The sequence below is a fragment of the Sinocyclocheilus grahami genome, unplaced genomic scaffold (assembly GCF_001515645.1).
Source record: "Sinocyclocheilus grahami isolate Dianchi unplaced genomic scaffold, SAMN03320097.WGS_v1.1 scaffold759.1, whole genome shotgun sequence".
In the NCBI taxonomy this organism is placed as follows: Eukaryota; Metazoa; Chordata; class Actinopteri; order Cypriniformes; family Cyprinidae; genus Sinocyclocheilus; species Sinocyclocheilus grahami.
The window spans coordinates 834,155-846,293 of NW_015505938.1; the positions used below are offsets into that span (position 1 = coordinate 834,155).

A 12,139-nucleotide genomic window follows, 5' to 3' on the forward strand; every position below is an offset into this window, starting at 1 on the left:
GACCGTTAATTTTTAAATTTCGCGCGCACGCGGCTCTCTACAGAACTTTCTTAATGATTTCCGTTCAGTCCAATTAATAAAACACGATTAAAAATGTATTAAATTATTATTTTTAATTTAAATGTATTTATATTGTATGTATAGGCCTGTAGGGCTTAAAACAAAATGGATTATTAATGCTTAAATTTAATATAGATTCTGGCAGATTTTAAAATAATGACATTTGCAATGTTTTCCTAGTATATCAAACAAAATAAAATAGATTTTTGCTGTATGGTACGAAAGATATTAAATTAGGAAAAAGTAATTAAAGAGATATAATACATTTCTAACGCAAAATGAATGATTATCTTTAATGGAAGACTCATAGAAAATTGGTTGGGCTCAAAAATCTGAGCAGTACTAGCTCCTAAATACTAAACTTAATATTCATGAGCCAACCCTGCGCCTCATAAATATCGGTACGCGTCAGCAGAGTAAACAGAGTAGCTTCTCCGTTTGATTTTCACTTTCATTCACTTTTGAAGTAGGTCTTCTAGTCGTTTCCTCTAACAGCGCGTGAGAATGGAGAACTGCGGTCTTCTCTCTGAGAAAAATGTACCAGGTATGAATTCACCTGTTTATTTGTACTGTTTCCTAAATTAAATCTTTGTTATGCTGTGTGAGAGCTGAGGTGTTTCCACTGTATTACTGTAATTACGGTGGAGTTCATAATGGTAACTCAACGTGCTTTACATAAAAGGAATTAAAATAATCATAAAAATAATAACAAACAACAAAAACAAGTAATTAAAATGATTTTAAAATGGATTTAAAACAGTTAAGAATAAAAGATGATGATACATAAAAAAAAAAACAGTGCTTATTCAGTAAATGCACAGCTGAACAGATGTGTTTTGAGTCTGGATTTAAATACAGCCCAGCTAACCATTTTTCGTTCCCGGAACGTTAGTTTTTGGTTCCCAGAACGTTATTTTTTATGGTTTTTGGTCCCCTCAAAATAACTCAACACACAGCCATTAATGTCTAAACCGCTGGTCACAAAAGTGAGTACACCCCTAAGTGAAAATGTCCAAATTGGGCCCAAAGTGTCAATGTTTTGTGCTCCCACCATTATTTTCCAGCACTGCTTTAACCCTCTTGGGCATGGAGTTCACCAGAGCTTCACAGTAGGGTGTGTGTGTTGAGTTATTTGGAGGGGACAGCAAATTTACGCTGTTATACAAGCTGTACACTCACTAATTTACATTGTAGCAAAGTGTCATTTCTTCAGTGTTGTCACATGAAAAGATATAATAAAATATTTACAAAAATGTGAGGGGTGTACTCACTTCTGTGAGATACTAAATATATACAAGCGGGACCTTCTTTTGATCTGTAAACAAAAACTTCTCGCTTAACATCATGTTGTCTTCAGTTAGGCATTTTAAATCCCTCCGAAATCATATTTACTCTCATAAATATATTAGCGTTGATAAAGGCATGAACGAGTTTCTCCAAGTCTTGACTGGAAACAAAACATCTTGATTGCAAAGTTTTTGAGATGATAGTATGCTGATATTGCTTTGACATGACTGCTGAAACTAAGGTCTGGCTCCAAAATCACACCAAGATTCTTGAATTGATTTTTAGTTGTTTGGCCCCTAGAGTCAAGGTATGCATTCACCTTGAGAACTTCATCTTTGTTTCCAAATGCAATGACTTCAGTCAGGCAGACTGGGTTTGTAGTCATTAGGCGATAAGGCTAGCCGGTAAAACTGGGTATCATCTGCATTGCTGTGATAGGCAATTTGGTTCTTTCTCATTTTTTGACTTAGTGGAAGCATATACAGGTTGAGCAAAAGTGGCACAAAAATTGAGTCTTGAGGGACTCCACATGTCATGGATGTCCACTTAGACTTATGATCTCCTATACTCACATAATAACCTCTCCCTTCTAAGTATGACCTGAACCATTTGAGGACCATCCCAGAAAGCCCGACCCAGTTTTCCAATCTCTCTAGAAGTATGTTATGATCGACAGTGTCAAACGCAGCATTGAGATCTAGTAGTACCAGCCCTGATATTTTGTCAGAATCAGAATTCTGTTTCCTAAATTAAATCTTTGTTATGCTGTGTGAGAGCTGAGGTGTTTCCACTGTATTACTGTAATTACGGTGGAGTTCATAATGGTAACTCAACGTGCTTTACATAAAAGGAATTAAAATAATCATAAAAATAATAACAAACAACAAAAACAAGTAATTAAAATGATTTTAAAATGGATTTAAAACAGTTAAGAATAAAAGATGATGATACATAAAAAAAAAAACAGTGCTTATTCAGTAAATGCACAGCTGAACAGATGTGTTTTGAGTCTGGATTTAAATACAGCCCAGCTAACCATTTTTCGTTCCCGGAACGTTAGTTTTTGGTTCCCAGAACGTTATTTTTTATGGTTTTTGGTCCCCTCAAAATAACTCAACACACAGCCATTAATGTCTAAACCGCTGGCCACAAAAGTGAGTACACCCCTAAGTGAAAATGTCCAAATTGGGCCCAAAGTGTCAATGTTTTGTGCTCCCACCATTATTTTCCAGCACTGCTTTAACCCTCTTGGGCATGGAGTTCACCAGAGCTTCACAGTAGGGTGTGTGTGTTGAGTTATTTGGAGGGGACAGCAAATTTACGCTGTTATACAAGCTGTACACTCACTACTTTACATTGTAGCAAAGTGTCATTTCTTCAGTGTTGTCACATGAAAAGATATAATAAAATATTTACAAAAATGTGAGGGGTGTACTCACTTCTGTGAGATACTAAATATATACAAGCGGGACCTTCTTTTGATCTGTAAACAAAAACTTCTCGCTTAACATCATGTTGTCTTCAGTTAGGCATTTTAAATCCCTCCGAAATCATATTTACTCTCATAAATATATTAGCGTTGATAAAGGCATGAACGAGTTTCTCCAAGTCTTGACTGGAAACAAAACATCTTGATTGCAAAGTTTTTGAGATGATAGTATGCTGATATTGCTTTGACATGACTGCTGAAACTAAGGTCTGGCTCCAAAATCACACCAAGATTCTTGAATTGATTTTTAGTTGTTTGGCCCCTAGAGTCAAGGTATGCATTCACCTTGAGAACTTCATCTTTGTTTCCAAATGCAATGACTTCAGTCAGGCAGACTGGGTTTGTAGTCATTAGGCGATAAGGCTAGCCGGTAAAACTGGGTATCATCTGCATTGCTGTGATAGGCAATTTGGTTCTTTCTCATTTTTTGACTTAGTGGAAGCATATACAGGTTGAGCAAAAGTGGCACAAAAATTGAGTCTTGAGGGACTCCACATGTCATGGATGTCCACTTAGACTTATGATCTCCTATACTCACATAATAACCTCTCCCTTCTAAGTATGACCTGAACCATTTGAGGACCATCCCAGAAAGCCCGACCCAGTTTTCCAATCTCTCTAGAAGTATGTTATGATCGACAGTGTCAAACGCAGCATTGAGATCTAGTAGTACCAGCCCTGATATTTTGTCAAAATCTGAATTTAAGCGAATATCATTTATTATCTTTATGAGCGCTGTCTCTGTGCTATGATTCGGTCGGAAACCAGACTGAAAATTGTCCAGGTATCCATTTGAATTTAAGAAGTTGTTCAGCTGATTGAAAGCAACCTTTTCAATAATCTTGCCAATAAAAGGAAGATTTGATATTGGTCTATAGTTGCTCAATATGGTGTTATCCAGATTGCTGTTTTTCAGGAGGGGCTTAACAATTGCAGTTTTCATGGAGTTTGGAAAAGTCCCAGAAAAAAGTGAGGTGTTACCACTTGTAAGAGATCTGCTTCTAAACAGTTAAACACGCTTTTGAAAAAAGATGTGGAAAGTGTGTCATGGCAGCAGGTTGGCAATTTAAGGTTCTGTGCTATTTCTTCCAAAATGTTGCTATCAATTGCTTCAAAAACAGACATAGTAACTTCTTTCTGAAGTTGCGGTCGAATCTGTCTGACCTCTGCATAACTTGAGGATGTGCTGATCTCCTTTCTGATATTATTGATCTTCTCAGAAAAGAAGGAAGCAAACTCATTGCATTTGCTGTCGGAGAGCATTTTTACTGGGAAACTGACTTGGGGGGGTTTGTTAGTCTCTCAACAGTAGCAAAAAGAGTGTGAGTGTTGTTTAAGTTACTGTTTATAAGGTTTGAGAAGAAGCTCTGTCTAGCTGTGCCTAGTTCCACACTGAAAACATGAAGGTGTGGCTCTGGTGTTTACGGTGGCTGAAATATGTTGTCCTGTCTTAAGAAGTGTATTTTTTATAACTGTCATATGAAGCAAGTTGTCACATGTCCCATTCTCGTTTGTTCACAAATTTTTTATTATATATCTATACGTTCATGTTCTTAATGTCTAATAAAAAAAATTTAATCAGAGCTGTATGAGATATATTTGTGATGTTTTCTTCTGTATTTGTGATGTTGTTGTTTCTGGTTCAGAATCATGTAGCCACAGCCTCCTCCACTCTGCAGTATGTGAATGAGGAAGAGCGCCCCCTGGAGGCCTTGTTCGTCTTCCCTCTGCCTGCGGATGCTGCTGTCTGCCACTTCAGTGCCAAGATCGGAGAGCAGGAGATTGTGGCAGAGGTGCAGGACAGAGACACCGTAAGTCCAAATACAAACCGCAGCTCAGTTGCATAAATTTTTACTGTGCATCTCGTAACAAACCATATCTTGCAGGCGAGGGATCAGTATGATGATGCTGTGAGTTCGGGTCAGCAGGCGTTTCTGTTGGAAGAGAGCGCAGAGAGTCCTGATGTGTTCAGACTGAGTGTCGGGTGTCTGTCGGCGGGTCAGAACGCTGCTGTCACCATCATCTACGTCACCGAGCTCGCTGTGCAGGCCGATCACTCGCTGCGCTTCTGTCTGCCGACTGTACTCAACCCCCGATACACACCATGCAGCAGTGCAGCAGCTGCTGACACACACTTTATTAGAGGAGAGAAGCTGATTCTAACACACTCTGTGTGTGTGTGTGTGTGTGTGTCAGGTTCAGGTGCTGGTATCGTCTCAGAGATTTCATCAAGATGTGGAGCTGTTCCCTATACGCTGACTCTCAGTGTCTATGTGAGCTCTCCAAAGCCCATCACCAAACTAGAGTCCAACTGCTCTCTGGATCTAGTGTTCCTCCACTCTGATCACACTCAGGCTACGGTACTGTGTGTCTTCATGTGTTTATCTGGATGTGTGAGCAGAGCAGTTTAATGCATGTGGTGTTTATGTGTGCAGGTGGATCTGAGTCCTGGTCACATGTTTGATAAGGACTTTGAGCTGTTTGTGTTCTATCAGGATACCCATCAGCCCTCTGCTATAGTGGAGGCAGGAGTGACCACTGCCCCGCCAGGTACGACCTGAACGTCTACTGAACAGTGACCGACCATTGACCTTAAATCCAGAAGTATTTTTTTCCACTCATTTTCCATAGGCATTTAAAAATCAACCCATCTAGCTTCAGTGAATCACACAACATTTTGACTTAAAACAAAGTGTATTTCAATATTGGAAAAGTTAAATATACTAGACTGTAATTAGTCATTTATGACGTAATGAGCTTTTCATGAAGCACTGTGAATCATGTAGTCAAATCATCAATATAAATACAATATAAAAGTATTAATTTATGTCATGGATGATAATTATAAAATACTGTATATTCCATTTTTCTAAACGATACATTATTGGCTCTTAATCTTTTTTTAAATGAAATTGAAATAAAAACTTGAAATAGCTTCAACAGAAACATATACTATTGCTTAATCTCAGAGCCTATGGTTGGTCTGTTTTGAATGGTTTCGTGTTGAAGTATAAATTCACTGTGAATTATAACTTACACTCAGTGTAATTTCTTTATTTAAGGCTCTCTGATGAGGGACCCAGTGGTCATGATGAGTTTGTACCCAGAGTTCCCGGAGGAAGTGATGTCATCACTGGCATCTCGAGGCGAGTTTGTTTTCTTGATTGACAGATCAGGCAGTATGGGAGACATGATGCATCATGGGAAAGGAGCACAGATGCGCATTGAAAGTGCAAAGGTAAGATCTAAAATGTACTTTTGGGTCTGTTGACACATATTCAGACGAGACACACTTGAATGTCTATCCATGTCTCTCTATAGGACACTCTGCTGTTACTGTTGAAGAGTCTGCCCATGGGTTGCTACTTCAATATCTATGGATTTGGCTCTCGTTTTGAGTCCTTCTTCCCGTAAGTGTCTAGATCCTCATTCACAGATATTCAGATATTAATGTTTGAAATGTGTGAGATGACATTGTCATTGATGTCTTATTATTTATTTTTATTTTTTTGCAGTCTGAGTCTCGAATACAATCAGGACACAATGGATCAGGCTCTGAAGAAAGTGAAGGAAATGCAAGCAGACATGGGCGGCACAGAGATTTTACAGCCTCTAAAACACATCTACAATCTACGCTATCACCCTGACCACCCCAGACAGGTATGACTTGCTTCCAAGGACTTCCTATCCAGCTGTTACCTAAGGAGTGCAGCAATATAACCCCTCAAATCAAACTATGTGAAACGCCCCCCAAACAAAAACTGACAGTGATTATATCTCAAAGCCAAATGATACATAGGAATTAGATCCAATCCCATAGCTAGAGCACTAATTAACTACTGAAGAACATGCAAAAATGCCCATATCTGTATAAGCTAACGAGCATAAAAAGGAAACATGAACTCAGCTGCACTGAAAACACCTTCGGAGATGGATGGAATAGTGAAATATTAGCCTGATGTGACAAAGATGCTTTGCCATCTAATTGGCTCCAGAGCAACAAGATAACTGAATGGTGCCTTTAATAGGATTGCTGTGATAGGTGTCTTAAAGGGGTCATATGATGCGATTTAAATTTTTCCTTTCTCTTTGGAGTGTTACAAGCTCTTGGTGCATAAAGAAGATCTGTAAAGTTGCAAAGACTAAAGTCTCAAATTCTTTATAAAAGTTAAGAGTCAACCACGCCTACCTAAAACGGCTCGATCTAACACGCCCCCACATATCTACATCACTGTGTGGGAAGATTTGCATAACGCCGCCCAAATGTTCACGCAAAGAATGAAGGCGTAACTTTGATTCTCGCTGTAGTATTGTTGTTGCCGTGTGTTTCGTTGTGAAAGCGAAACTACTTTGTTTGGCCTTCCAAAAGAGGACGATATCTGCTTCGTCGTGCCTGGAGCTGATCCGTGCTGGTCGCTGAGAAAATACTACAACTTTGCGCTGTGGATCGCCGGATCGGCTTTCACCGTGGACGAAGCGGAGTCCAGCCCGGGGTCGTCACATGTGGTTGCTGCAAGCCCTCCGGACGCTCCTTTGTCGAATCCGCCGGCCGCGCCGTTCTCAAGCACACCCGCCTCCGCTCACTCTAGCCCGCCGTGTTTCATTGTGAAAGTGAAACTGCTTTGTTTGGCCTTCCAAAAGAGGACACAACTAGAAATCAGTGGTTAAGTTGTATTTACAACACTGTTCCAGAACAGTTCAACCCAAATATTCAGATGTGTGCAGCACATTTTATGGAGGACTGTTTCCTGATCCTGGGAGAGTAGACTACAATGCCGGCTCTTCTGACTCACAGTCTGTAAGTACGTTTTTCATATTTAAAGGATTTGCCACTGACGATTCAAACACGAGTTTTGGGCAGTGTAGAGTAGCGCTTGTTGTTTGTCGTTTCTCGATCACAAATGCAGACATGGTTTTATGTTTACGCGGCGAGATGCAACGCATAAAAAGACAGTGTAAGTCATTATAATCCGTAATTATGTCCCCACTGGATGCAACAAATGCCTCGCTTATAATGGGTTTTCATGTTTTTGTCTCGTCACTCCGGCCGGACAGGGCATCACAGTATGGTGAGGGGCGTAACATTTCCGTCACACACTTGAGGTATTCGGCCAATCACAATGCACTGGATAGCTGGCCAATCAGAGCACACCTCGCTTTTTCAGACCGATGAGCTTTGTAAAAATCGACGCGTTTCAGAAAGGCGGGGAATAGTGGAGAAACAATAAAGTACAGTATGTGGAAAATAATTTGTTTTTTTAACCTTAAACCACATAAACCCATTTCATTACACCAAATACACAAAATAATGCTCTTTTTAGCAACATCATATGACCCCTTTAATCCTATTGGCCAACGAGGATCAGCTGATGTGAGCTTGACTAACGTGGCCTGCCTGAACCCATGCAATGCATTATGTTTGGCAAAATACTTCTTCTCAATGCTTCTTCTTGCTAGTTTAGGTGATAGTTTCATGCCACCTGTAATATAAGAAAACTAAGGTAGGAGTGAAAATGGCTAAAACCTCTTGAGCGATGTGAGCAGAGGATCATGTGACAGAGCTAAGCGATCACACAAACAAGACTTAAGACTCAGTTGTTTTTCTCTCTTCAGCTGTTCGTCTTCACTGATGGAGAGGTGGGAAACACTAAAGAGGTGCTGGACCTGGTGAAAAGTCACGCTCACTCTCACAGGTAAAGGTCTGCTGGGTTTGATCTGTGCATCATTCATATCTTCATCACTAACAGTAGCAGTTTATCGTGTCTTCAGGTGTTTCTCATTCGGGATTGGTGAGGGTGCAAGTGCCGCCCTCATCACAGGAATGGCCAGAGAGGGATCGGGTCACGCTCAGTTCATCACAGACACCGACCGCATGCAGCCCAAAGTAAAGCTCTCCACTGGATTTCACAGGCACAAATGTTTCCTAGTCAAATGTCTCAATGGTGTCTCTTTCTCTTCAAACTATATCAGGTGATGCAGTCGGTCAGGTTTGCGCTGCAGCCTGCTGTGGTTAATATCTCTGTGGATTGGACCCTTCCAGAAGGAGTTACTGTTGACACACTGTCTCCACCCATCAATGTGCTCTGCCAGGGACAAAGAACACTCATTTATGCCCAAATGAAAGGAGAAGTGAGATGATGTAGCATGTTTTTAATGACAATTGATCTGCAATCTAGTGTAATCAATCTGCAAATTTACAAAGCACAAAGTCCACATCAAAATGAAATAATCACTCCAAAAGAAAACACCTCATTTGTAGTCCTACCATTTTTTCCGTGACTTCTCTACTTCAGCAAGTAACACATTTACATAATACACGTCTACTGTAAAATGTCATGCTGAAGTCTTTGCAAACATGGTTTGGGTTTGAACTGGTACAGCAAAACCGTCAACATAATTACAATATGTTTACAGATTCTAATGAAGCCTCAGAAGCTGAAATCAGTCGCTTATGGGAAGGGGCATTACATTTTTGACACGCACTCTTAGCTCTAGACCAATCACATGTATGAATCACTTTTATGGTGCTTTTGTGTCCCTTTTTGAAACTTGAAGCTCCACTGCTCACAGTTATTTGTAATTAAATGGAAATGCATTTCTTCTCTTAAGAATTTCTCTTTTTGTGTTTTGTGGGGAGGAAGACTGTCATATGGGTTTGGAATGATATGAGTTTCAGTAAACTTTTCCTTTAAAATTGACTTCATAAAAACAATAATTTTTCAAGTTCAAAAAGTTGAAAGTTGAAAAGTTTGCCATTTCTTGTTGTTGTAGGTAATTTGTTGTCTTTTTTAATTCCCTATTCCATTGTCTCCACTCTCTCATAGAGTTCAGGAGGCTCTGAGGGAACAGTGACAGTCAAATACAGTCTGAAAGATCAACCAGTAACAAACCAGCTCCACTTCTGCCTCAAACCAACTGAGGAAACTGGGTAAAACACATAAACACACTGAAAAATACACTGAACTGGAGTGACGTGAGCCGTTTTTTTTTTTTTTTTTTTTTAAGTAACACGCAGCATTATTGTATCCTAAACAGTAGAGTATGGTACTAGCGATGCCAAGGTCATGGGTTCGATTCCCAGAGAATCCATGAACTGATAAAATGTATACATTGAATGCAATATAAGTTGCTTTGGATAAAAGAGTCTGCTTATCTGCTTATAAAATGCATAAATCTAAATATAAAGTAACAATAAATCCCAGTTTTTGCCCTTTGAGGGCATCAGGAGCAGGATGGTGGAGCTCAGTGTTCAGGCAGGAGTGAGCAGTGTTCATACAGCCTTCATTGCTGTTAATAAAGACAGCAGACAGACTGTGAAAGGACCCCTGAAGCAGAGAAGAGTGCCAACACGCGGTTAGTGCAAGGATTGTGTTTGTGTGTGTTCTTTGGAAGAGTGTGTATGCAGGATATCTGTGTCTTTTTTTAATTGTTACTTGTATCACACTTGACGTGGTTCATTGTTTGCTTATAACTGGAGTCACTTAATCATGCAGATTTATGCTACAAGCTTTTGTAGAATTGTACAGTAAGAAAGTTATTTCCCTTAACCAGGAAACTAACATTCTTAGAATTGACAAGACAGTTGACCCTGAGAGGTCAGCTAAATATCTACAGCGGATCTAAAATATGAATAATTAATTATAACTAGTTATGGTTAATTATTCATATTTCCTCATGAGCTGATTCGTTACATAATATATACTCTTGTTTTTCAGTTTTTCTGTCAGTGCTGTTGTAGTACTCTGATTGTGTCTGTATGTGTAACACCAGCTGTCTGTAAAACCTGTTTGTGTTTGCTTGACCTCATTAAGATGTGAAAGGTAAATTTTTTTTCTGCTTTAGGAGGGATGTGGTAAGGTGTTATTTCCCATCTGTTGTGTGTGGGGCTCCCCATGTGAAAGTGTGGTGTTTACTAAGAAACGTGTCTCAACATTTTGCTAACGCTCAAAACTGTTACATTTGTTTACTGATTTACAAGCCTCACCAAACCACACTTACCAAAATTTTAGAATGAGTATGAAGCTGTTCACACAGGAAGCGTGCACAGACCACATTGAAACATTCCAAAGCTACATTTAACTTGACACAGTAAGGCGTCGGTTCTGACAAAGTGAATCAAACACATATAGCTTAAAACTACCAGTGATATGGCAATAGAGTTAAAGACTCACATTATGCATTTTGTGTTATGAAATATGCTACCTCGTTTTTTCTCTCTCTTTTGTTTCATGTGAGAAAAACTGTAACGTCATATTAAAAAAACAAAACCAAAAAAAAGGTTTTTATATTGCCATTGTATTAAAACTAACAGAAGATATTAAAATGTTGTCTGGAAGACAATCCATCCCTATTCCAATGTTTTTTTGTTTTTTTTTGTTCTGTTGGATGTGTCTGTTCTTGGCTGTTTCTCCAGATCTGAATCTGTTCTGACCTTTGGTTTCTCTTTCTGTAGCTTCACAATATGCTCAGCCATGTGCCTTTGGAAGCTTTAATTCATCTGCAGGTAAATGCACCTCATTGTTTGTTTTTTGGCATATTACTAAACTGGTACAATTAATTATTGGTTTACAAGCCTCATCAGTTCTGACAAAGTCAATCAAACACAAACAGTACAGCTTAAAACTACCGGTGATGCTGAAATCAGTGTAGTTATTTACTGGCTGTTTGCGACAACACATAGTTAAAGATTCACATTATGCATTTTTATAGTAGTGTTTTATAAAAATTAGTGAAATATGCTACCTCTTTTTTTAAAGGGGTCATATGATGTTGCTAAAAAGAATATTATTTGCTGTATTTGGTGTAATGAAATGTGTTTATGCGATTTAAGGTAAAAAAAAACACATTATTTTCCACATACTGTACATTATTATTTCTCCTCTATGCCCCGCCTTTCTGAAACGCGTCGATTTTTACAAAGCTCATCGTTCTGAAAAGCGAGGTGTTCTGTGATTGGCCAGCTATCCAGTGCGTTGTGATTAGCCGAATACCTTAAGCGTGTGACGGAAATGTTACTGTGATGCCGTGTCCGGCCGGAGCGAAGAGACAAAAACATTAAAACCCATTATAAACGAGGCATTTGTTGCATCCAGTGGGGACATAATTACGGATTATAAGGACTTATACTGTCTTTTTACGCGTGGCATCGCGCCTCGTAAACATAAAACCATGTCTGCATTTGTGATCGGAGAAATGACAAACAACAAGCCCTACTCTACATTGCTCAAAACTCACGTTTGAATCATCAGTGACAAATTCTTTAAATATAAAAAACGTACTTACAGTCTGTGAGTCAGAACAGCC

At 39.2% G+C, this 12,139-nt stretch overlaps 1 protein-coding gene across 1 annotated transcript in view; it reads left to right on the forward strand.

Annotated features, from left to right (window-relative positions):
- Nucleotides 1–4,236: 4,236 nt before the first annotated feature.
- Nucleotides 4,237–12,139, forward strand: part of LOC107561144 (von Willebrand factor A domain-containing protein 5A-like) — a 14,411-nt gene continuing 6,508 nt past the window's right edge. The window contains exons 1-14 of the mRNA XM_016245509.1: nt 4,237–4,242; nt 4,483–4,647; nt 4,723–4,945; nt 5,033–5,196; nt 5,272–5,386; nt 5,899–6,074; nt 6,158–6,246; nt 6,352–6,496; nt 8,450–8,529; nt 8,606–8,720; nt 8,807–8,965; nt 9,661–9,764; nt 10,023–10,189; nt 11,265–11,339. Of these exons, the coding sequence (XP_016100995.1) occupies nt 4,237–4,242; nt 4,483–4,647; nt 4,723–4,945; nt 5,033–5,196; nt 5,272–5,386; nt 5,899–6,074; nt 6,158–6,246; nt 6,352–6,496; nt 8,450–8,529; nt 8,606–8,720; nt 8,807–8,965; nt 9,661–9,764; nt 10,023–10,189; nt 11,265–11,339 (1,783 nt within the window). The remainder of the gene's footprint in view (nt 4,243–4,482; nt 4,648–4,722; nt 4,946–5,032; nt 5,197–5,271; nt 5,387–5,898; nt 6,075–6,157; nt 6,247–6,351; nt 6,497–8,449; nt 8,530–8,605; nt 8,721–8,806; nt 8,966–9,660; nt 9,765–10,022; nt 10,190–11,264; nt 11,340–12,139) is intronic.